Source organism: Stigmatopora argus, chromosome 13, assembly GCF_051989625.1.
Source record: "Stigmatopora argus isolate UIUO_Sarg chromosome 13, RoL_Sarg_1.0, whole genome shotgun sequence".
NCBI lineage: Eukaryota > Metazoa > Chordata > Actinopteri > Syngnathiformes > Syngnathidae > Stigmatopora > Stigmatopora argus.
The window spans coordinates 8,704,128-8,728,765 of NC_135399.1; the positions used below are offsets into that span (position 1 = coordinate 8,704,128).

A 24,638-nucleotide genomic window follows, 5' to 3' on the forward strand; every position below is an offset into this window, starting at 1 on the left:
ATACACATTGGAGTCGGGAAGCCACTGTACTCAACTGAAACATTTTCTGTTCCCAACTTCTCTTAAAATAAGATATATAAGAAAAAAATGACTTGGTGACGGGAAATATTTTCGTTCCACTTAGTTTGAATTTGAAACTTCATTTCAATCCACTGACTGTCACTAATTCATTCATTCATCATCAGTACCACTTATCCAGATAAAGTTTTGCCTATTCCAACCAACCACAGGCAGCAGGCAGGGGACACCCTGATTTGGTTGCCAGCCAATCGCTAGGCAGACAATAAAACGGAAAACCACACCATCACCAAGTGGGAATCGAACTCAGACTGCCCTTACCAAAGTCAGTCACCGAATTCACTTTAGTTAATTTCTTGACAAACATTGTTGTCATTACCCTAGGCTAGGCTATCCCAGCGGGCCGCAAATGATCATTTACATAGGCTACATTTTGTTGTTGTTGTATTTTCACTCAAATTTTAAATACAACTTTCTTTTCTAATTGTAATATTTTCGAGTAATTATTTATCTACAACTAACTGGCGACCAATCCAGGGTGTAGTCCACCTTTCACCTGAAGTCTGCTGGGATGTTGCTGTTGAAAATGAATGAATGAATTATGCATTCCCTTAATGCTATTTGACGTATATTTGTTCAATATCAATCAAGGGATGTAAAAATGGTTAGAATTTAAAACAGCGTGAATCTTTTCAATGGATTATTCTCCCCTCTGGTTTCCTAGCTTCCAGGCAGAGCTCGGCCCCTCCCCTACTGGAAGAATCTTCGCCCATAAAAAGAAGAAACGTCGGCCAGTTCACTCACTTCTCGTGCCGTTATTTTTATTCCCTTTCTGTGCTGCGGAGGATCTGCCATGTCATCCCTGGATGGCGAGGTGTGCGTGGTGACGGGAGCGTGCGGCTTCCTGGGAAAGACGCTGATCAAGATGCTGCTGGAGCAGGAGAAAAATATCGACGAGATTCGACTCCTTGACATTATCATCAAAAAGGAGCTGCTGCAAAGTCTGGAAGGTGACAAAAAAAGGGAAGATTTGCAATTTGGAAGGGATTTTTTTTCTATTAAAAAGAAAAGGGTTAAAGGTCATAAGTCTAAAAAAATATTTTAAATGACCAAAAATAAAGACTTATTCTGTGTTTAAGTGTTTAAGACAGTAACTTTTGAAGAGTTGTGCATTGTACTGACCAGTGTCCTTGATGTGGTTACCGTATTTTCTCAAAATTAAAATTGCCTTAAAATCGTTTAATTTTACAATTTCTTGCGTTTAAGCCGCCCCCTGATTCACAATTTTCACCTCCATATTCATGCTTTTAATAGTGAGTACAAATGTGTTGCTATGAAAGGAAAATCTCATGACATAATCATTGCACGTGGTATTTCTGAGATACTGTATGAATCAAAAGCACATTATTGCGGTCAATATCATAAGGAAGTTAGTATAATTCATCCAGTAATGGTTGTTTTCTTACTGCAAAACAGAAAATAAACAACAAATAGCAAATGTAATGCGATAGTAATAGCAAAACATGTTATTTCCAGAAAAAGTAGGAGATTTAAAAATGCAGAATTCAATTTGTTTCAGAAATCCGGGGCGACATTAAACTGACCGTGTTTGAGGGTGACATCCAAGACGCCGACTTTGTGAGGAAAGCATGTCGGGGAGCCACGCTGGTCTTCCACATCGCCTCCATCATTGATGTCATCGAGGCCGTCATGCCTAGCAAGATTTATGGCGTCAACGTCAAAGGTTCACTTGCAAACCGGCGAAAAGATGCTTAACTCGCTCACTGCCATCTACACTAATAGTCATCCAATCCATTTTAACCCCGATAGCTGGCATTGAATGATTGTATTTCAGTGCCACTGATAGTCATAGATGCTCAATTCATTTGGACTGCTTCCAATCAGATATCCATAAAATGCCCTTTTATGGTTGACGCTATCTTGATGTTTTAGGGACAGAGAATCTCCTGGAGGCCAGCCTCCGGGAGAACGTGCCCTCGTTCCTCTACACAAGTACGGTGGAGGTGATGGGTCCCAACCTGGAGGGCGACCCGGTGGTGAACGGCCACGAGGAGATGGCCTACCGTTGCGCCCTCAAGTCATCCTATAGCAAGACCAAAAAAGAGGCGGAGGATCGCGCCCTGGGGTACCACGACGAGCCTCTCGCCAACGGAGGGCGCCTGGCCACCTGTGCCCTGAGGCCCATGTACATCTACGGCGAGGACTGCCGCTTCCTGCTTGGCCACATGGCGGACGGTGTGCGCAACGGCGACGTCCTCTACCGTACATCCCTGCAGGAGGCTAAAGTCAACCCGGTGTACGTGGGTAACGTGGCGGCCGCCCACCTACAGGCCGCCCGCTGCCTTACGGACCCGAAACGGCGGGCGGACGTGGGTGGAAAATTCTACTTCGTGTCTGACGATACGCCGCACATCAGCTACTCGGACTTCAACTACGCTCTCCTGTCGCCATTGGGGTTTGGGATCCAGGAGAGGATGATGATGCCCCTGCGCTTTTTCTACGTGGTTTGCTTCCTGTGGGAGATGGCGTGTCTAATGCTCCGGCCTTTCTACCGGGTGGTGCCGCCCATCAACCGGCAGCTGCTCACCATGCTTAACACGCCCTTCAGCTTTTCCTACGACAAGGCCAAGCGTGAGCTGGGTTATGCGCCCAAGTACACCTGGCAGCAGGCACGCAGTAACACCACACAGTGGCTTGCGGAACAGCTGCCCGAACAACGCCAAAAAATATGGAGAAAATAATGTGCCTTCTTGTAGTTCTAACCAAAGTTTAAACATCAAAAAGGAGGCTAATTGCTTAAAAGACACCATACACTACCATAGATGCTTTTCATGCTTGTACTGGACGTGTTGTGGTTTAACAGAGTAAAACTTCCGTTGTAGTAGTTTAAACATCAAAGAAAACATGTACAACTTCTTTAGTATCCTTCAGTAAATTAAAGAAAACACCGTACACAGTAAAGTTACATTTACATGAAAAACTGGCACTGCTGCTCCTAGAGTATTAACGCTAAAAAAGGCAATTGTAATCTCCTCAACCGATATTTTTATTGTTGTGTTTTTGACAGATTCTTGACCTAAAATGTCTCTGTTGACGTTTGTGACACAAACATATTAAAGTGTTAAACCTTATATCTTTACTTCTATATTTTTTGCCCTTACAACACGGAAACAGCTGCTCACACATCATCGATCCGGTACATGTACACAAACGCACAGCTGCACACATAAACAATTATCCACCCACCAATGTCTGCGAAACTAGGCCAGAGTCCAAACTCTGATGAACACTATAAAGAAGAAAATGTCTGTAAACTGAAACATTATACACTCATACCTCTACTTAAGAAATTAGAACCCGTTCTACCAGGGCCGAAAGCTGTCCACTTTGTAGTACATATTAGACTTTTACGTGTGCCCTACGTGTGTGTGAAAATATGTGCCACTTTGCATTTGTACAGTTTTTAATCGCTTAATAAGGGGAATTCAAAATAAAATAATGGATAAGGAAATGCATTTACTTTCTGGGCGATTTTGTAACTTGGATCTTTTTCGTATCTCGAGTCACCCATTTGATATTTTTTTTTAAATCGTAACCTGAAACTTTTGGACCCGGGGGCATTCGTAAGTAGAGGTATGACTGTACAGCAATGGATACGTGGAAGGAGATGAGTATGAGAATAGGGTTAAAAACTTTAAATTTTCAGCTTAACTTTCATACAAGTGCTTAATTGTTATTTTAATAAAATTAATCAAATATTTTTCTAACAGTTACATGTATCCTGTTGTGGGTTTTACCCCGGATTTCTCAGTTTAGCAATTTTTGTCCCATCTTGTTTGTTTACCAAGTGACGTTACCTTAACCGACCAATCAGCTGCGAGCTTCTGGGGACGTCGACAACCAATCGCGTTTGTCCCCACTCAACTCGGACGTGAGTTATGATAAATTAATACTAGACGAATTGACGTAAATCGAGCCTGTTGGAAGTTAGAAGGTGTTGTCTTTGTGGGTTTTGTAGCTGGTGTGTGGCCGGCGCCGGCTGTTGTGTGACGCCAAAACCGAAAGCCGATCACCGAAGACCGGACACACTGAGCAGCTGAGCGGCGTTAAGCTCCCCTTAACACCCGCAAATGTGCCCCCCGGACAAAGTCGTCCTGCTGTTCTTCTGTCTTCTCCCAGTCCAGAGTGTCCAAGGTATGTCCTTCACTTCTGATAATTTTGCCCCAAGCGTGGACTTTTCATTCAAATAAGGTCACTGTCATAACGCTTTGTGTACAGTTAGTGCACTAGCAGAATGTATCAAAAATTACAAAAAAAACTTAACAAAATATATTTCGAAATATATTGGAAGCAATAAAATATAACAAATATTCAGAGCAATTTTGTAGTTAAGTATAAATACACCTTAATATTAACATATAATAGATACAGATTTTTCAAAAGCATACACATTTAAGTCATTGATAAACTAGGGCAATATAAAAAACAGACAGTAGGGGGGAAATATAATAATAAATACAGTAGTATATAAATAAATACATACATTCTAAATTCGAGTACATAATAGTAATTATGTCAATGATGATAGCGCTCATCTCAGCTCATTTTCTGAACCGCTTTATCCTCATTAGGGTTGCAGGGGGTGCTGGAGCCAATCCCAGCTGTCTCCAGGCCAGAGGATCGCAGATGATGATACATAACATTTTTAAAAATAAAATAAATAAATACATGTTTTAGCAAACTAAATACTGTACAAAACAACAGAGTATGGAAAAAACGAAACTAAATAAAAACAAATTCATGAAAAAACAACAATGAAATACATCCAATTAAAAAGGAAAACTAGAGACTTTTAAAATAAGTATGCATGTTCTTTTATTTGATAAACTGATACATTGGTGAATTAGCAGCAAAAAAGAAAGATGAGAGTAAGATCAATTATTTAGCAAATTAAATTAAATAAAGCACTTCATAATATGGAATAAATGGGTCACAGCTATTTTATCAATTATTAATTTTCACTCACATAATTATTAATCTGAGCTATGATTATTGAGTGTACATAGCTCACTCAGCAACATATTTATATTGTCAAAAAGAAACTAAAAAACTAAATGTTTTGTTCATTGTCATCACATAAAAATGGCATGGCGCCAACATGAAGGTTTGGAGGCATGGGCGGACGAATGCGTCGAAATGAGCAACACAACGTGGCGGCAATATCGCCAACTGAGACAGCAGTTCACGCAGCCGCGGGTTCGCTATCTGTTGATGACCCGAGAGCGCCCGGGGTGCGCTCTCGCCTTCCAGAAAACCCCGGGGAGCACCTTCAACGTCACGCGACCCACTAAGATCATTGTACACGGCTACAGGTACGGACTGTACTGGTTAAAGGTGTTAAAAAAACCAGCAAAAACAACATCAAGTGACTTTAAAATGTTAGCAGACCTTATTTTGAAAACAAGTCCCTCCATAAAGGTAACAGAAAACTCTTAAAAATGAAATTAGATCCTAATTAGTCTTCCTTTCTCAACTGTATTGGCCTCATTTTTTGATAAGATCACCAATTCATAGCACCTTTACGCTTGGTTGAAGACCAGGGTAATGTTGTTGTGTTTTTTTTTGTTTGTGTTGTTGCTCAGGGCATTGGGTAGCAAGCCTGGCTGGGTTTTGGATCTGGCCCAGGCGTTGGTAGAGGCGGAGGACATCAACGTGCTGATGGCCGACTGGGTTTACCGCGCCTCCTTCGCATACAACCTGGTGGTCGACGGCTACAAGGAAGTGGCGTTGCACATATCCAGCCTTGTTAGCAAACTGCAGGTCAACAAGCACGCAAGTCGGTCTTAATTTAGGCATTTCTTCTCATAACGTCACCATTTTTTTATTTTTTTAAATGAAATTCATTACTGTCCTCTTGTAACATTAATGGTTCTCTTCTTGTTTTTACTAATTTACTCCAAATGCGTATTATGGTCTTCTATACATTTTTTCCCACATGAATTATGAATCCTCACAGCATATGTAATATTTATGACCATCTAATGATATTCAAACTTTTCCACCGTATTTATTATATGACTCAACTTATTGCATTATAGATTATTTCTACAAATTCCATCATGATTTTTTTTCTTAGTTTTTCTGTTAAATGTATTATCTTTTTATAACATTCTATTTTTATCACATTCTTTCCAAGGCATTTCAACTCTTTATGTGCTTAATGAATTTCTTCACATGCAACATTGCAACACATTTTCTTTTCTTATTTCTTTTCTTAATCTATAAGTATAACAATGTGTTATGCTTGTGTTCAGCTCTCTGCACAAAAATCTCCTAATTTATAACCTTCATTTTCCAATACGACACATCTTCTCTTAGTGTTTTTTTTCTTTGTCCCTGGAAAAATACAACTTTGTTCTCTTTTCGACGCTCCTTCAAGCAACATCCCAATTTTTCTCATGCATACTTTGTGGATTTTTTTAAAGTAATACTGTGCTTGATATTGACATAAGACCCTCTCTTTCATGAACCAGAAAGAGGGGTGCAAGCTGGAGTCATTCCACTTCATCGGTGTCAGTATGGGGGCCCACGTGGCAGGATTTGTGGGAACGCTATTCGAGGGAAAAATCGGAAGAATCACAGGTAAACTTTGACTAAGATATGCTTAATATTGATTGAGAATCAGTTACTGTTTTCCTTTTACTGGTTTTGTTTTCCAGCTCTGGACCCTGCCGGTCCCATGTTTAAGGGGAGGGACACCTTTGACCGTCTGGACCCGTCCGACGCACAGTTTGTCGACGCCATTCACACTGACTCAGACTGTAAGAAGTTGTATTAAAAACATCAAAGTCATGTCTTTGAGAGACAAAATTGTTTAAATTGTCTTTGACATTTGGAAAAACATCTGCACATAAAGAACGTTCCTTGATACGGAAGAGGATTTGAGCCACTGATGAAAAATAAAAGGAGGGCATGATTCAAACTTTTAAGTTAGTTAGAGTTATTAGACTAAAGTCAAAATTTGGAGATTATGGCCACTGAAGAATTTTTTCCAAGATTCTAACTTTTAAAGCCAGAATTCTGACTCAGAAATTGTGAGAATAAAGTCAGGATTCTGATTTGGAATTCCTTTATTTAGAACCTTATTCTCAGAATTTGAACTTTAAGGTTTTGCTTTTCCCCCCTCATTATTCAGACTTAAAATCTGTCTTTTTTCTCAGAATTGAGTCTTAATTTCAATTTTATTCCCAAAATTCTGTGGGAAAAAATCTGTTTCTGGCTTTAAAGTCAGAATTCTGAGAATTAAGTTAGAATCTTGCCCACCTTTTGATTCTATAGTGGTTCTATTACTCTTCCATTCCTTCATGTAACATTGAAAGTGATATTTATTTATGTTGTGACGACTTGTCAGACTTTGGCATCTCCATCCCGGTTGGCCACGTGGACTTCTTCCTAAATGGGGGAAACGACCAGACGGGATGCTCGCGATCCAAATTCTCCTCTCGTAAGTGTCAAGCATACAAGACATTATTTAAAAAAAGAAATCTTAAGTTTTCAAAAATTAAAAAAAAAAATCTTTGAACTGGCACTTCACGTCCATAGATTCCATTCGGGCCCGGCGGATGAGTGGTTAGCGTGTCACCTCACAGTTCTGGGGTCCTGGGTTTGATTTCAGGTCAGTCCACCTGTGTGGACTGCATGGGTTTTCTCCGGGTACTACTCCGGTTTCCTCCTACATTCCAAAAACATGCATGGTAGGCTGGTTGGACACTCTAAATTGCCCCTATGTATGAGTGTGAGCATGAATGGTTGGTTGTCTGTCTCCTCGTGCCCTGCGATTGGCTGGCCACCGATTCAGAATCAACTGGGATAGGCTCCAGCACCCTCTGCGACCCTTGTGAGGATAAAGCGTTTCAGAAAATGAATGAATGAAAAATAAAAGATTCCATTTGAACTGTAACAGTAACTTGAGAACATTGGGCTTTGGGCTTCTTTCTAGTGTACGGCTATGTGATTTGCGACCACATGAGGGCGCTGCACGTGTACATGAGTGCTTTGAACTCGTCATGCCCCCTGATTGGCGTCCCGTGCGACAGCTACCAAAACTTCCTGCAGGGACGCTGCCGTCACTGTGATGCTTTTCGTGGAAAATGTCCCACCATCGGTGAGTGATTTAGAAATATATATTACATAATCTCCGTTATCTACATGTGTATTTATATACATGTATCTTTCAGGTTTGAAGGAAAAGTGCGGCATCACTTCTTCCACGCTCCCAACGGAGCAAAAGTTGTTTCTTCTGACGACGTCGCAGCCACCTTTCTGTGGTGAGATGCAACCTTTAAATTGCTGGCTGTCCTGGGCAAATGGGGACTCGAGGCCGGTAACGTGCACGCTTCCTGACGACCGTCCTCACGTGGACAACAAAAAAATCGAACGAAACGCTACTAATTGCGCCACAAACATGAAAGACAAAGCCAGAGGGCGAAACGGCATAAGTCAGCAGGAGGAAGTTAATTAGCTCCTTTGCGTATACCTATTCAGGGCGGCCCGGTGGAGCGAGTGGTTAGCGCTTCGGCCTCACAACTCTGGGGTCCTGGGTTCAAATCCGGGTCATGTCCATCTGTGTGGAGTTTGCATGTTCTCCCCTGGCCATGCGTGGGTTTCCTCCGGGTACTCCGGTTTCCTCCCACATTCCAAAAACATGCATGGTAGGCTGATTGGACACTAAATTGCCCCAAGGTGTAGGTGTGAGTGTTCATGGTGGTCCATCCGTCTCCTTGTGCCCTGCGATTGGCTGGCCACCGATTCAGGGTGTCCCCCGCCTCTGGCCTGGAGTCTGCTGGGATTGGCTCCAGCACCCCCTGTGACCCTAATGAGGATAAAGCAGTTCAGAAAATGAGATGAGATATATATATTCATGTTAATGAAAATATATATAAATATGTGAGATTAGAGCTAAAGGCTAATTTTACATATTCATGTTAATGAAACTATATATAAATATGTGAGATTAGAGCTAAAGGCTGATTTCCATCTTTAGTCCCTTGTGCAGGTTGAAGATAAACTCCATATAGCATACAAACAAAGAGACGTACACACAAGTAGGATTTTTTTTTAAATCATTAAGAAGGACAAATAACTAGGTTTTCCCTCCTTTTATTATATATTCTTTTTATTTTGCGAGAAACATGAAGACATCAAGTTGTTTACATTGCCAGCCACACAACATGATGTAGCCAGCTGGTTCTGGCCCGAGCTAGTTAATTTAGCATCCATTTAGTATGAGGTATTGAGAACTGTGGTACTCTTCTCTAAATATAATTTTTCCACCAAGCTATCATTTATTTTAATTGAGATTTCTACCAATTGTTTGAGGAATACCAGACCAATTGTTGTGAACCATACCTTTTTGTGCCCTACCCATCAAGCAGTACAGCAAGATCCTTTGTGATAGCTTGTAACGGTCCTAAAGTAAAATTCTAGCTCCATTCATTGTGCCTAATGGTATTGATAATAAGGTCTCGTGTGGTCTGTGCGCCTTAGCTCATCACATTCTTGTCGTGTTGGAGACATCGGCCCTCACTAAAAGCGCTGAAGTGGAAGTGACGCTGACCACCGGAGTTCAGGAGACGCAACGTCGACTACGACTGTGGGTACTTTTGCCTATTCATCGCCGTTTTTAGTGTCCAAAGATTGTCAAATTACTAAAAGCGTCATCTGTTGGGGTATCAGGATCTTTGAGAGCCAACATGTCCGTTTTCCACCATGTTTTGGTTCACTTTGGTACACAGGTTTAATTTTCTTAAAGACTACCAAAACAATCGATACCTACAGTGTTTGTCTTGTCAGTTTTTCCACTTCCACATGCCTTGAACTACAAATAGACTAGATGCGTTGACCTAATAAAGTATCTTAATTGAAGGTCCACTGAATGGTTTTGTGACCTTAACATGTCAGCACCTTCCCTGCTGGCCTTTTGTAATGCTGACGTCCTTGGAAGTGGGAAATAACTGTCTGAAGTGATGAATGTGTTTGTGTTTTTAGTCGTACGGACACCACAGTGTACACCACGGTGTTGGCTCACCCAGTGGTGTTGTGCAAGATCCACTCCATCACCCTGAAAAACACAGGCGCTCGGTTCTACCGCCAGAGCGACGTCCACGTCAAGTCCGTCTGTCTCTCCCAGATCGCCTCACCCACGTATGTCTTCTAATGTGCATGCCAAGCAATTAAATGGGGATGTTTTGCAAATGTTAGTGTTTTGGGCTCACAAGCATTGTTGTCTTTGCAGCTAACGGATGATATGAGGCCTACGAAGGGCATTTGAGTTAGCAATAATATAGAAAAAAATGTTCAGATTGGTTTTTCAGATTCACTAAAGTAACAATCCATTTTGGTGGGAGCATTTGCTACTAGGCAGAATTGAAAACCAGGTGGAGAAGTCGCTGCTTGCCAGAATAGTTGTTTTGTGTGTTAAATACTGTACTTGTTCCTGGGAAGAACTCATAATGGCTTTAAGGTAAGAAGTGTCTTACTAAGCAGAATTCCCACCTTCCTGGGCTAAATTTACTAGCATCTGTGGGATACCCTTGACGTAAAGCAGAATGAACCCCAAATCATTTGGGAGAAAGAAACCTGGCTAGCAAGCATAATTATTCAAGGTGACTGACTCTTGTTGCTAGGCCAAATTCGCAATTCTTGAGGGAGTCGGGTTGTTTATTTATTCATTTTTTCATTTTCTAAACCGCTTTATCCTCATTGGGGTCATCGGGGGGTGCTGGAGCCTATCCCAGCTGCTTTCGGGCACAAGGCGGGGGACACCCTGAATCGGTGGCCAGCCAATTGCAGGGCACAAGGAGACAAACAACCATTCACGCTCACACTCGTACCTAGAAGCAATTTAGAGTGTCCAATCAGACTACCATGCATGTCTTTGGAATTTGGGAGGAAACCGGAGTACCCAGACAAAACCCACACAGGCCTGGGGAGAACATGAAAACTCCACACAGGTGGACCGACCTGAATTTGAACCCAGGACCCCCACCGTGACAACTTGTTTGGTTGAATTCATACTTATTTGGGGGAGGGCATTTGTCACAGATTTTGTGTCGTTATTTGAGGAGAGACATTTATATGCAAAATTCTCAATATTTCATTTGAAAAACACTTCTTCATTGGAAGAATTTACAATTGTTTGGGTAAGAAGCACACTTATTGCAGGGCATAATTCAAGTGATCATATTGGCATTTATCGTTGCTGGGTAGAACTTGCTATCATTTGGATGGATGTTGGAGAAAATAATTTGTTTGGAGAGGCTTGATGCCAGGACGAATTTGTTTGCTTCCTTCCAGGCACGAGGCTCCAGTGTGCGTGAACAACTTCAACGTCAGGAGAGGATCTCTTTGGTCACATGATTTAGTGTTGGTGTGTGGCGACTTCTAACGCTGCCTTTCAAGAGGAAAAATGAGGGCAAGAAGAAGATGCAGCGTTGCAGGGAAGCAGAAGTTGTTATGGAAGCTAAGTTAGCATGTGTTTTTATTGTTTTCATTTCACACTAATGCTCACACGATGATGTCACATTGGCAAAAAAAAATAGCACCCAAGCGTACCCTGTACATGAGGCATTCCAGAAAGTAGACAGTCCCATAATTTTCATTACACACGGAAGCTTGCAGAAATGTTGGCCCCGTTGTCATAATTCAACTTTAATTAGACAAATTCACATTATATTAACATCTAATCAATAGTTGTAACATGCTAATGGATAACCACAGTTAACACCTTTTTAGATTATTTACAGATGAAGCAGTCAATTTGTCTCATGTTTTCCTACAAAATAATACTTAGTTAACATAAGTGATTTGTGAGAAAAAAACAAAAAAAGGAAATCTCTGGTCCGAATAAGTGAAAGTTTTCAATAAATGAAAAGAAAAGAAAGCCTGTTCAGAGTTTAGGAGTGTCAGTGGGCGCTAACGGTGCCCGGCCCCTCTGGAAGCGAGCTGTTCCTCCGGCCCCGGCTTTCCCCTCTGTGGAGACAAAGAGAAGTTACATGCTGCCAAATTGGGAAAAGTTAAGGCAGAATTCGTGGGAGCGATTTTGCTCGCTGGTAATGACAACACACCATTCATCAAACATTTTAGTCATGAATAATTAGGTTAATAATGGATAGTTAATGCGGGTTATGGATTCTAAGAGAATTTACCAAAACTGATTTTCCAAGAAAGTCGCAATTTTCCAAGAACAGAAGTAATTTAATATAATTTCCCCACAAAAAATGTTATTTTTGCAATCAAATAAAAGTGACTTTTATAAAAGAAAAAAAATAGCACAGCTAAATCTCAATAATGACTTTGTACTTTAAGAGATATAAGATACGGGGTACGCTGGAGCAGAAATCAGGACAAAAAGCTTTACGTAAATACATAAAAATAGGTCATTTCATTGATATCGCAGTGCAACATCTTGTAATATTACATAAAGTCAGATAATTAATACTTACTTGGCTCTGCTGCATCCGTACAACTTAGATACACTACTCAAAATTATGCAACTCCAATATCGTAATATGACTTTTTCTCTGTGCCCCAAATAGTACGTCTCTGTTTAAAAAAGTAATGTTCTATTTTTGTAATATTGTTGAGGAAAAAAATGGAAAGACACGTGCAAATTCCAGACAGTTGTGTTTTTTCAATAAAAGTAGAACACTTCCCAGAAAAAAAACATAAAAACGTCAGTTTTTGTTTCACGTTTTCCAAGAAAAGATGTCTTGTTTGTGAAACTGTTGTTGTTAGTGTTTAAGGTGGAATCCATGCAAGTTCGGTTCCGCCGTGCCCCCAGGTGCAGTACTTACATGTATCTTAAGCGGGTGAGCGGGTGTGTTAGGTCGGGCCCCCCTGGCGCCCTCTCTACCTCAAATAATCACTCTCACTGCCATAGTCGGTTAAGGAGCCCGCCATGTCGGCAAAGTCCTCCAGAACCAGGCTAGTGGAGTCCTCACCGGACGGTAACTCGGGCTCCGAGGGCCATGCGTGTTCGACGGGGGCGTCGGAATCCCGGTGGGGGGGTTGCTCGGTCCCCTCATGGGCCTCGCCATCGCCATCGCCGCTCTGCGACGACGGGGCCAGGACGTGGTAGAGGCTGGGCAGGCGGATGTCCAGCAAGACGCCGCTCTTGACGTACAGCTTGTTGTTAAGGTTGTACAGCTTTTCGGCGATGTCGTATCCCAGCATGACGGCGAACAGGCGGCACACGTAACGCTCCTTGGAAAGGAGGGATAATAAGCGCCGCCGCCGCCAAGACACGTAGCGGCAGTCTTCCTCTGCTGTCAAAGTCACCTGGAAGGGAGGGCAAAAAGTGGGACAAGAACGTGAGTCGGGGGCAACTTCATGTTCATATTCTGAATATGGAGTCTCCCTGTTTATGACTGTGGGACCAACCATGGTGATTTCCTTCCTATCCAAATTTAGTTTAGCTCTAAATAAACTGTGAGTTTGTATTTGAGAAGCAATTCAACTGCTTGCTTTTGTTGTGCCATGCGTTTCAGTACCGGTGCTACTAAAAATGACAGAGATGTAGCCATGTATTTATTTGTTTATTCGTGCAAGTTAACGCAAGAGAGACACTGTGCTGCTGCTCTTAAATACGCAAATTCGCTAGGGATCGAGTTTGTGAGGGGCAGCCTAGTTTAATTCCTGTTAATAAAACTTTGATGAGAACGACTTTATAATTTTAATATAGGCGACAAAGTTTTAAATTAGAAAATTTTCAGATAGTGATGTGCCTTGAGATTTTTTCAATGCAATTAATGTGTGCCGCAGTTCAAAATCGGTTGGGAAACACTGGCCCAGGCAACTCCCATCCCATCACCAAAGATGGCCAAATTGAAGTACATAACTTTGGCACATGTTTGAAGTGTCCAAGTTCAATGGATCACTTAATGAGCAACTGTAAGTTTGTCTAGCAATGCAGCTGTGAGAAGTGCAGATAGCCTGACGCGCTAATTAAATGAGCCAAAAATGAACTAAAAAAGTGTTGCACGGCCTACGATGTGGGATAGAAAACGACACATCGTTCAGGCCTAAACGAAACCAACAGCCTGGATCCATTCTTTCTGTCATGTGATCTACCAATAACACATTGGTAGATTTAGACTTAAAGTCTAAAAGTAACAGTCCAAGAATCCTAAGAAATTCCATTAAAACAACAACAAATTAGGCCGTTTTGGAGAACATTTTAATGTAGTTTCTCAAGGAAAAGGGCTTATGTAAGAAGGAAAAGAAAGAAATACTACTTTTCTGGGTAAAAGTTCATTTCAATGTTTTTAATTATTTTCTGGTAGAAAATATGCATTAGATTAAAAAAAAATCTCATTACCTGGTATTGTTTTTTTTTTTAATCCGTTCATCCTCTGATTTTTCTAAAAGCAGACTGGGGAAAAAGCTTGGCCACCTCTGTATTATTAATAATGACAATATGGGCTTTTTAAATTAAATCAAATGAAAGCAAGGTGCGTTTTGAATAATGTGAATTATCTGGGTACCTGAAACTTTCCGTCCTCGTTGGGCCTGAGAGATTCCCATTCTGGGGAGTCGAGGAACTGGTGTCGGTGGATGTAGTGCAGGAACTGGCCCTCCAGAGATACGTTGATCCTGACGTCAGTGGTGGCAAGGTTGAAAGGGGGAAAGAGATTAGAGAGCTGGAGGTCACTGATGACTTTTCCAACGTTTGCATAACCACCTCCATGGGGGAGCAACAAAAAATGCACTGCTTTTGGAATTTTTGCCGTCAAGCTCCGTTTGTTGCCTTGCCAAAGAGCGCGGATAAAGTCATTAGGACGATCTTCGGCGGGGGACTTTAAGATAATCCACTGACTAAAAGTGGATCGCATTAAAGATTCCTTTTTCTCCTTCTTCGCCACCTCGTTTCTTTCTCGTTTTTGCTTACTCGCCTTTGAGACAAAAATTGTTGTAAGTGGGTTATTTTAGACAAAATCATTTTCCCACGTTGTGTTTGGAAGTTTTAATTAGGCAAAAAAACATTTTGGTTTGCCAAGGGAGCAAAATGTTATTTGTAGAAGTAAAGTTCTTAAAAGTCAGCCACATTAATGTCAGACTGTGTTTGGGGGAGAGAATACATATTCTCATGTATTTTGCAAGTCCACCAAGCAACATTTTTGTCATATATTAAAGATTTTAGGAAAAATATATATATTTTTGAACAAAATGGTAGAAATATTGTTTAAAAGATATTGAAAATAATACCAAAAGTCCTTAATGTTCCTATTTTACTTTACTACAGTGTTTTTTTGATGATTTTTTTTGAAGTTTTAGTGAGCTAAAATTTTATTCCACTTTTCAATTAATTTACGCAATCATTTAGAGAAATATCTCCAATTCACTGAATTAGCCCAAAAAGTATTCATTCATGGAATACCAGCTATTTTAGATCATTTTGACCAATTTTAAGATCTTACCAATACTACTATGTTCAATAATTGACCAACTCCAAAGTCATTATTACTACATCAGTTTTACTGTGTTTTTGTTGACAATTTTTGCATGCTGCTGTGCTGTTTAACTTTCTTGTTCAAAACGTGTGCCTTTGCCAGAAATTAAAGTAGGGAAAACAACTTTAGAGTCCACTATTGACTTTTTATGTTAAAGAGCTGTATTGTAGTTCACTTTGTTAATTTGGAGGTTGTGATAACTCTTGACCTCGCCTGCGTGCACACATTTGGTCCGAACAGGAAGTGTAAACAGAGGCAAAACATCCCTGTGGCGTGTTGCTTGAAACATCTGCTCGGGAAACCTTCCAAGTACACGCTGACGTGTACCAACCACAGATTAGCGCTTTTGAGCTGACCCCTCGCCGTTGTGCTTTCACGTGTTGGCATACTTGATTAGGGGGCTTTGTTTCTGTGCATATGAGGACAACTGATGACAGGTGTTTTGGCTTCTAGTTGGCATCGTGTGCTAAAACAACTATTTTTATATGGAACATTTTTTAAAGGGGGGAAAGGGTGTTGCAACAAAAATTTATATAGTGCCGCCTGTAGTTAGCTGGGAAAGGCTCCAGTAACCCTTGTGAGGATAAGTGATTCAGAAAATTGAAATTAATTGTTTTGGGGAGGAGAATTAGCATGAAAAGTCAGTTTATAAGTCAGTATGGTGAGCAGAAAGCAGGTTTGATTTTGTTTTACTTGTCAGAGAAAGTAACCTATTTTCTGTGAAATTTCAGAAAGAAATTTAGAAAATAATGCAAATATGCCTGTTTTGGGATGAATAACTGAGAAAACATGGTAAGATTGTGTGGAATTAAAATGCAGGCTTTTTTAGTTTGATGATTGAACTTTCCACATAATAAAAATATTGTGGATGAACAATTTAGGAATCAGAAGCCATTTTTTAACTAAAAAGAAAGTCCAATTTAAACAAATCAATTTTTAAAAAATCATTACACAGATACAACAGTCAGAAACTAATAGCTGCCCCTGTTTTCACATGTTGTCTCTTCTTTTCATTTCAATATCATTGCATTATTTATAAACGAAAATACTTTGTCCGCCACATATCACATCAGTCTATCACCATTGTAGACAACATTAGAGCTAGTATTGGGTTCAGGTTATATTTCCTATGGCCATGAACTAGACCGGCAGAATAGAAAACTGTTGGTTTATGGCCTCATCCGGTCATAAATCAACACTCATCACCTATCATTATCCTATTCAGGGTCATAGCTGTTGTTGATCCCACTATTTTGAAAAACAGTTGCCAAACAAGGAAGAGGGACAAACAAACTCAGCCCAATCTTTTGGAATTTTCCAACCTAATTCCCAACCAAACCCACGTTTATTCAGGTTAAGAGCAGAACTGCCTTTCCTTGGGAACCAAACCAGTAGCTAGGACCTTGAACAAGGTCAGCAGATAACACTGCACTACCTTTCATGATTTTATCTGTTGTCTTTTGGGGGGAATTGAATCAGATCATACACACTAGCTTCATACCTTTAGTCATTGTTACATCAGTTGCCCTTCATGATCCAAAAGCCCAATTTTTCCAGGTGAAGGGTGTGGATTGGGAACCGGTGGTTTTTAAGGCCTTCAGCTAGGAACCTAATTCTGGTCAATGCGGTTAGGTGTAGGGTGGAAACCCTGCATGAGGAGACTCATGTATTCAAACTTGCAACTGGGGATCTGAGTTGACTCCAGTGGGTGCTAAAAACACTCCCATTCAGACTGTGATTCACGCAGTTGGTTGTCCTTGCTGGCCACTTTTTGGGACCAGTCTAAGCTTCAGTTCCTGGATTTAGAGGAACTGACCAGAAACTGAACACAAACCTATCACTACACGACTTTTCGCAACCCTGAAGGTTTGGGGACTTCAAACCTGTGTTTCCGGTCCCCGGTAGAAAACCAGACCTAGTCTGATTGCCTTACAGTTGGCAAAATGCATCGCCTCTATGACGAAAGTGTTCTGCACTTTACTAGTTCACACCCACCTGCCAGACAGCAGGAAGGAGAGCCTCTCGATTGACGTCTTGCCCTCCACTGCGTACGTTTCACCCGCTTTCATCTCAAGGACTTTGTTCTCAAAGGCACCCGAGATCTCCTTGAAGACCCGGATAGGCACGCCCAACGGGAGATAGATGGTCTGGTAGAGGTCAGCCAGCTCCTCGCTGGGCAGGCCCTCCTTGTGCAGGCGATAAAGCAGGTGGCAAATCTGCATCAGGCAGGCAAGAAGCAGCAAGGCGTTCCAGGTGAGGGCGTCGGGGCCGCAAATCGTCATCCAGCTCCACAGAATCAGGCACACGAAGGAAGGGGTCAGAAAGCCGAAGATAAAGAGACACCCGTAGGCTCCGCTGCCCCCCATGTAGCCCAGGAACAGAAACGTGTTGCCCAGATGGTAAAGGGCTCCCTCGGTGTTATTACTCCAGCCATTGCAGACCGGGGCGGCGAACAGGTGATCCAGAAGGGCAGCGTTCTGCTCAGTCATGTCAGGAAAGGAAAGCAGTGTCGTATATCCAAGTTTGTTCCCTTGTGAAGTTCTTCAGGGTCTTCTCACGCTTCTGGATTGAAGTCCTGTTCTCATTATGTGTCCCCCCCTACCCGTCTCAGTTGGCGACGCTTTCAGTTCCAACGTAGGCCAACACTAGAGAGACAACAGCTGGAGGGGGCGGATAAGCCCGGAGGAAGAGGAGGAGTGGGAGTGAGGCCTCGGGCTTGGGGGGGTGTTGATATGGAGTCCCCACAAGGATCACCATGTTTGGAATTGAAACCCAAGGAGGACACGAGTTGCCGACAGAAAGCAGGCCCGCTACTTAACATAACAGTCAGAGAGGCGCATGCAGGAAGTGGGAAGAACTTTACTTCGCGCTGTGAACTCTGCAGAGGTGCTGGCCGCCCAAAACGTTCTCGCGTTGTTCCTGTCTGTGTCAGTTCTCTCTAAACCCACCAAGTGGTTTTTGACACATTCACGCAAGACGGGTAAGCCAACTGTAGCTCGGATTCCGGGTAAAAATACCCACAGCCAACGCCCGACACAAGCAACTGTCCATCAATCCACAAAAACAAGTAGTAAGGGAACAGTGCTGACCTCTGCCAAGCACTTGAAATTATGAAGTCATCGATCGTCTTAATGGACAACAAAAACGATGAATGATCCACCGAGACACTAAACCTGTTTTGATAGATTGATGGGGGAATGTGATCACGTGTGTTGTTCTGTTGGATCCAGATTAAAGTTTATTTGATGTTTTTAGGGGGGAAAATTCATTTCCCAACGTAGTTTTTTTTAATGGAAGATAATCTTTGCATTGCAATCACATTCACAGCATTTTGACTGATTTTTCAAGGCCCACTTCAGAAAACCAGAGGGCTTTAAATTAAAGTGTAGACTTTCTCCTTTCATTTGTTTCTCAATACTTTAGGCCAGATTCACCCAAATCAACTATTTTGGTTAACACATAGAAAAACTACTTTTCCAAAACTACTGTATCATTTTTGTAACATATTTTTCCTTTGTGATAACGCAAAAATCCGAGCAGTGCATTTTTCATCACTGAGTCGCTCATGTCTCAATCCCACCGATTTCTATCAAAAATTCTAATTGATGGAGTTTTCAATGGTACTCAACATTTGGGAGTCCATTTGATAACTTTTCACGAGAATGGCCAAAACGTTTTAATAATTCATTCCAAAATAAGTGAAATGGTAAAAATCTACCTCAATCATTTGACAGTTTTAGACATTCAACCCATTTGAACTGAAATTCTCATAGGGAATGTTCATGTTTGAAAATGATCCAATATGAAAAAAAATGGCTTCCCCCATCTGCATTTGTATAACTCTGCCTCCTGGCCCTTAATACAGCATCCAAATTTTAAATTTCACTCCAATAGAAGTTAATTTAATGAAATGTATGCTTTCCTCTTGCCATTAACATCTTCATTCATACTACTACATTTCCTATTACCTCTACAGAGGACAAAATGGTGTTCGGTCCCCTACAGAAAAGAATACAGACATGTCACGTATTGACCCGAGTTATTTTTAAACCCCGAGTACATACCAGGGACAGCAACCATTCAGGGAAGGGGGGGAGAAGTGAGCACTGGGGATACCTAACCAAGACTTTTAATAATGAACATTTCATTCTTAAAAAAAAAAAAATCCAGCAGGGAAATTATTGCATAGAACTTTTATTCAAATTCCAACTGCAGTACTTGCACATAAAAAAATAAATTAAAAGGAAGGACGAAACTTCCTTGTTTGTCGGGATCCGTTGTGCTGGATAGGGAGGAAGAACAAAATGTTACATACATTAACTCATTGGCTGCCGTTTACAGCGATAGACGTCCAATACGTTTGAAGTAGGAGGCTTAGCAGCCAATTAACAAACGTTTGTGCTCTGCTCTCATGCTTTGTGTCATGATAAGGCGGCACAGGGAACTTTGGTGTAGTCGAATTGTCACGCTAAATTTAGCATTTCCCGCAGATACTTGATGCTCAACATATCACTGACACCATTTTACACAGATGTAGATATACAATCTATACATTAGCAACTCCTGTTTAAAATTCATGAGCATTTACATAATACATAAACCCTGAAATTGAACATTTCTTTTAAATTGGTGTGGCAGTAACAGATGTTCATGAAATGACACCTTGGTAAAATCTCTCAATCGCTCATATTTTTCTATACGCACATTAAAAAGCATCAAAGGCTCTAAGCCATTGGTGCTTTTTTAAGACTTAACTTACCACGCACATTCAGACACACGACAAAACAATTAAATCTTGAATCCCAGCTGCCTCATGCAGTCTTTGTGGGCCTCGATGAGTTCCACGCAGTTCTCTTCCCCCTTTTCAATGATGCTGAAAATTTAGCGCAAATAGTTACAATGTAGAAATAGGTACATCAAATAATTTTTTTGTTTTGTTTTGATCAGCAAAATTATTACCATGCATCTCTGACTTTTTTGGTTTCTGGACAAGCACAGCAAGGCCTGAGTGGCTTCTTCTGCTCACCACTCTCGGTAACAGCGGCAGGCTCCACAGCGGCAGCGGACACAGTTGACATTTTTCAATCTACAACAGGACAATGGATATTCTCCCATTATCTAATATTCTGACCAGAAATAAGATTTCATGATATGGTCTGACCAATGCCGGACTGGACGCTACCAGGCCTCAAACAATGGACAGTCGTTACCTTTCGGAGAAAAATCCAGCTTTGATAGCAGAGGGTTAGGGGTTAACCTGCTTTTTCAAAATGAAGATATTTTGAATTGTTGTAAAAACTATAAAGATGTTTTTTTACAGAAACGCATCCCGTACGCTCAAGAGAAAACGAAAGAGTGCAGTCTGACATGTGAAGCCAGTCTGTCCTGTTTATTCGAGGCAAAAAGTGGTGTCCGCATTCTTTGCTCTTAAAAACCAGAAAGTAGTACCAAAGTTGAAATTTTAATAATCTCTTTGATTCTGGCCTAGATCATGCATTTGGAACTGGTGGGGCAGCCTAGCTCAGAAGTCATTCCCCAACCCTGAGGTTGCGAGTTAGATTCCCTGCACTGGTGACCTCATCTAAGTATCCTTGAGCAAGATATTGAATCTTACATTGCTTTACTCCTGAAGACCTGTCATCACTAAGTGAATGATATCTATATGTCAAAGCGCTTTGAATGCCGCAAGTTAGAAAGGCACTTCTATTTCAAAGCATTCTGCTATATCAGGGATGGCGAACAAGTTAGAGAAAAAAGTATTTAAAAAATCCAATTTGCCAAATAATTTTTGAAAATATATTTTATTTGTTTTTAATGGGCCCTGTTTTATGAAAGGATAAAAATAAGAGAAACATGAAATGAGGCAAAGAGCCACAGTATATCCAAAATATTCTAAGAAACAAAGAGTCACATTCATTTTGGCCGGGAGCCACATGTGGCTCGAGAGCCAAGTGTTCGCCACCCCTGTACTGTATTAGTCTGATTTTTTATTTTATTAAGGTAAACTACCAGCTATTCATTCGTTTTTCATTGTAATCTGTCACAATTATTACTTGTTTCACTTAATAATCACTAATGGCAAACAATGTATACTATATATGGTAAAATTTGCCATTAGTGATGTATGTCCATATGAAGACCAGTGATTAGTACCAAATCTGTTAATGTATACTATACATTAACAGATTTGGTACTAATCTGGTGTACACAAATAAACAAACAAAGTGGAGGTTTGTCCGCATGCCATGGCATCACGAATTTGAGTTAAAATCAGCACCTAATATTATGCTTTACATTAATGGGACAACGTAAAAACCAAAACAATAACCATTACGAAATCGGTTGCTTATTAAGCGTAAAAAATCTCTTTTACCCTATATTACATAACACACGTGAGGGACTACATAACATTCCATCTTAGGCTAGCGATGTAAGTGCTCCAAAACCCTTCGATCTACGGTCAAAAAACGGCAAAGTATCGCGGAATTCTGTGGAAAAGAAACGATCGAAAAAGATAGGACTAACTTGTAGGGTTTCTCGCGTAGGTTTGGAGTAGTAGTGGCAGTATGGAGACTGATGCACGCTTTCTGTCACCTTCACAGGAGAGCCGTCAAACAGGAACCGGCAGGCTATCACGTGACCTTCTTACTCGCTACACGGGCTTCTGGGATATGGAGTTTTCATATGGTGGTAAGTGTAATTGAGAAAATGACATTTTATTTGACAAAAGAAGATGAATACATTTTTTTCCCGAAAATCTTAAATTAAGAAAATCAACTAAAGTAACATAATTTACACTCAATGATTAATTGATTACACATTATGTTTAAAAAAATAATGATTAATAATTAAATCACAAAAAACAACACATTAAACACAACACAACTCATTGTAATAGAATAAAGGAAAATGCATTAAATGAATAACAAAAACAATACTAACGCAAAATACATTACAACTCATAATATAATAAAGGAATATAAATGAACAACAAAAAATAAATATACAGCAAATTGTCATTAATTCTACACATGGGATAAGTACAATGTTTTATTTCAAATGAATCCATTTAATTTCAGTACCATAAGTACAATTAATTAATGAATTACAATCAAATAAAATGTAAAAAAGTGCACTAATCTTATTGCTTCATCATGATACAATAGACTATGTCCCATTTGCTTATTAATTTATGACAAACTAAAACTAAATTAAAAGAGGAAATAAATATTATTCCCATTAAATAACAACAATAAAATAAAAAGTAATTAAAATTAATCTTTAAAGTAAATTTAACCAAATTAATTGTATCACGTTAGTTAATTCTGTAAAACATTTTCATAATGAAACTGATGAAAAATCTTAATGTAGTTTGCTTTCCATCTAAAAATATTTAATGTCGTTTTTTCCCCCCTTTCAACAAGTTAAAGACAAGTGCAAAAGACAAATTTAAGTAAAGACATGAACGTTTAACATGAAATTAACTCATGGCCAATGAAGCACATTCTACGTTAGGACTAGCTGAATGCTTGTGTATAACCGTGCTTTAAAATCATTTACTCTCTGCTGGATAAAAAATAGAGAAAAGACTCGAGAGTGAAATATGAAAAATGCATGTGCATTTGTGTCTACGCCGTGCGTCAGCAGCAAAAGAAAATCCAGACGTAAGCACGCAGAAGAAGCCCTGAATCATTCTCCCAGCAGCAGCTGTGCCCTGCTTTAACAAACAACTAAGCAAAACACTATCCACATCATTTATATTTTGAAACACTGCGCTCCGGACATTGCCAACATCCTCCTTGTTACCTTGCATGTTTTTTTGTAAGCATTTCACACAATTGCAGCTGCTCTGATGTCTCTCCATGCCCGCTGATTAGCATTTACCGCCAACATTTGCCTCCCGTGGCGACTAAATGAAGCCAAGTTTGGATAGGAAAAAGATCAAACACATCACTATATGTGAATAAAAACAGTCAATATATCTCTTTATTAAAGTAATTTCAATTAAAAAGGATGTCAAATGAAGAAGCATTCATTTTTCAGTCCCACTTTGCATCTCCCCTGATACTCTCCTTATCAATTCCTCTCATTTGAATTCTTAAATGTTGATTCTGTCTGGAATCAATAAATATATATAGAGGATCAAGTGCAACTTACCTGATTTGCACCATTCATCTTTTGCTCTGTTCTCAATCATGTCTTTTGCATGTTTTGAAGCACACCTTTGCTCTCAAATTGTTAAAAAAAAAGTCCTTAACCCATTCACTTCCTTGGACGGAGATAGACGTCTAATCCATTTGAACTGACAAAACTTAAAGTGATATTTTTGCAAAAGAGTTAAAATGTTGATGCCAGTCAAAATTTAAAATAATAGGCCAGAATATCCAAAGTAAACAAACACATGAGAACTCCATTTACATTTTATGACTAATATGACCTATTTGTTAATCCTCTCTTCTCCACAGTTGCATAAAATTTATCCAAGCAAAAACACACATTATGAAATAAGTCAGCATAAATGTGCATGCTGGAGTGTTAATAAAATGTTAAGAATGAACACAGAGCTGCTCCTGTGTGCTCAGATAACAAAGTCAGTATTTCATTACAAGCCAGATAAAAATGTCCCAGACTGAACTCACCGTACATATGACGCACACTCACACACACACTCACTCACACACACACACACACACACACACACACACACACACACACACACACACACACACACACACACACACACACACACACACACACACTCGCATACGACTGGTACACAAGCAAACACACTCAGACACAGACAGACAAATACTGTCTAATCCTGACAAAAACAAAGGCAAATGTTCTTTCAAAAAATGAACAGGATGTAACACACAAATTGAAAAAGATAAGAACATACTCATCCATTCACTTATTCATTAAACATACATCCAGTCATCAGTGCATCCACTACACATTTGTATTATCCAACATCCACCCATACAAAAACATAAATATAGATTTACAATATTTACCCATAACATATCTAACTATCTATCATCCATCAAGTTGCACAAACACACACACACACACACACACACACACACACAC

The 24,638-nt window shown here is 40.3% G+C and overlaps 4 protein-coding genes across 5 annotated transcripts; 2 read left to right on the forward strand and 2 right to left on the reverse strand.

Moving 5' to 3' along the window:
• The first annotated feature begins 759 nt into the window (after nucleotides 1–759).
• On the forward strand, nucleotides 760–3,170 carry hsd3b1 (hydroxy-delta-5-steroid dehydrogenase, 3 beta- and steroid delta-isomerase 1). Its single transcript, XM_077617703.1, has 3 exons — nucleotides 760–1,028; nucleotides 1,598–1,762; nucleotides 1,972–3,170. The coding sequence occupies exons 1-3, from the start codon at nucleotides 872–874 to the stop codon at nucleotides 2,778–2,780; spliced, it is 1,131 nt and encodes a 376-aa protein (XP_077473829.1). The 5' UTR covers nucleotides 760–871; the 3' UTR covers nucleotides 2,781–3,170.
• Nucleotides 3,171–3,873: 703 nt separating this feature from the next.
• Nucleotides 3,874–11,980, forward strand: pla1a (phospholipase A1 member A). Its single transcript, XM_077616772.1, has 12 exons — nucleotides 3,874–3,970; nucleotides 4,058–4,233; nucleotides 5,204–5,411; nucleotides 5,682–5,859; nucleotides 6,573–6,681; nucleotides 6,759–6,860; nucleotides 7,451–7,543; nucleotides 8,039–8,203; nucleotides 8,277–8,366; nucleotides 9,586–9,691; nucleotides 10,087–10,242; nucleotides 11,395–11,980. Exons 2-12 carry the CDS (start codon nucleotides 4,170–4,172, stop codon nucleotides 11,483–11,485), a joined length of 1,362 nt encoding a protein of 453 aa, XP_077472898.1. The 5' UTR covers nucleotides 3,874–3,970; nucleotides 4,058–4,169; the 3' UTR covers nucleotides 11,486–11,980.
• popdc2 (popeye domain cAMP effector 2) lies at nucleotides 11,562–18,361 on the reverse strand. The gene is made up of 4 exons (XM_077616774.1): nucleotides 17,544–18,361; nucleotides 14,583–14,691; nucleotides 12,894–13,377; nucleotides 11,562–12,069 (listed from the first exon to the last, which is right to left on the reverse strand). The coding sequence occupies exons 1-3, from the start codon at nucleotides 18,035–18,037 to the stop codon at nucleotides 12,949–12,951; spliced, it is 1,032 nt and encodes a 343-aa protein (XP_077472900.1). The 5' UTR covers nucleotides 18,038–18,361; the 3' UTR covers nucleotides 11,562–12,069; nucleotides 12,894–12,948.
• Nucleotides 18,362–19,726: 1,365 nt separating this feature from the next.
• Nucleotides 19,727–22,232, reverse strand: cox17 (cytochrome c oxidase copper chaperone COX17). 2 transcript variants are annotated; one of them, XM_077616775.1, is made up of 4 exons: nucleotides 22,074–22,232; nucleotides 20,508–20,634; nucleotides 20,308–20,421; nucleotides 19,727–19,830 (listed from the first exon to the last, which is right to left on the reverse strand). In XM_077616775.1, the coding sequence occupies exons 2-3, from the start codon at nucleotides 20,624–20,626 to the stop codon at nucleotides 20,337–20,339; spliced, it is 204 nt and encodes a 67-aa protein (XP_077472901.1). In that variant the 5' UTR covers nucleotides 20,627–20,634; nucleotides 22,074–22,232; the 3' UTR covers nucleotides 19,727–19,830; nucleotides 20,308–20,336. The 2 variants fall into 2 exon arrangements, with proteins under 2 accessions (XP_077472901.1, XP_077472902.1); XM_077616776.1 differs by having other exon boundaries at nucleotides 20,759–22,181.
• Nucleotides 22,233–24,638: the final 2,406 nt, after the last annotated feature.

Excerpts from the sequence above, each read along its gene's own strand:
- pla1a (XM_077616772.1), top strand. The coding sequence starts at position 4,170 with ATGTGCCCCCCGGACAAAGTCGTCCTGCTGTTCTTCTGTCTTCTCCCA. Across the intron at positions 6,682-6,758 it reads AAAAATCGGAAGAATCACAG|CTCTGGACCCTGCCGGTCCC; the intron begins GTAAACTTTGAC and ends TTTGTTTTCCAG. Across the intron at positions 7,544-8,038 it reads GCGATCCAAATTCTCCTCTC|TGTACGGCTATGTGATTTGC; the intron begins GTAAGTGTCAAG and ends GCTTCTTTCTAG.
- cox17 (XM_077616775.1), bottom strand. The coding sequence starts at position 20,626 with ATGTCAACTGTGTCCGCTGCCGCTGTGGAGCCTGCCGCTGTTACCGAG. Across the intron at positions 20,422-20,507 it reads AAAAAAGTCAGAGATGCATG|CATCATTGAAAAGGGGGAAG; the intron begins GTAATAATTTTG and ends CTAAATTTTCAG.
- hsd3b1 (XM_077617703.1), top strand. The coding sequence starts at position 872 with ATGTCATCCCTGGATGGCGAGGTGTGCGTGGTGACGGGAGCGTGCGGC. Across the intron at positions 1,029-1,597 it reads GCTGCTGCAAAGTCTGGAAG|AAATCCGGGGCGACATTAAA; the intron begins GTGACAAAAAAA and ends AATTTGTTTCAG. Across the intron at positions 1,763-1,971 it reads TTATGGCGTCAACGTCAAAG|GGACAGAGAATCTCCTGGAG; the intron begins GTTCACTTGCAA and ends TTGATGTTTTAG.
- popdc2 (XM_077616774.1), bottom strand. The coding sequence starts at position 18,037 with ATGACTGAGCAGAACGCTGCCCTTCTGGATCACCTGTTCGCCGCCCCG. Across the intron at positions 14,692-17,543 it reads TCCTTCCTGCTGTCTGGCAG|GATCAACGTATCTCTGGAGG; the intron begins GTGGGTGTGAAC and ends CACTGACGTCAG. Across the intron at positions 13,378-14,582 it reads ACGAGGACGGAAAGTTTCAG|GTGACTTTGACAGCAGAGGA; the intron begins GTACCCAGATAA and ends CCTCCCTTCCAG.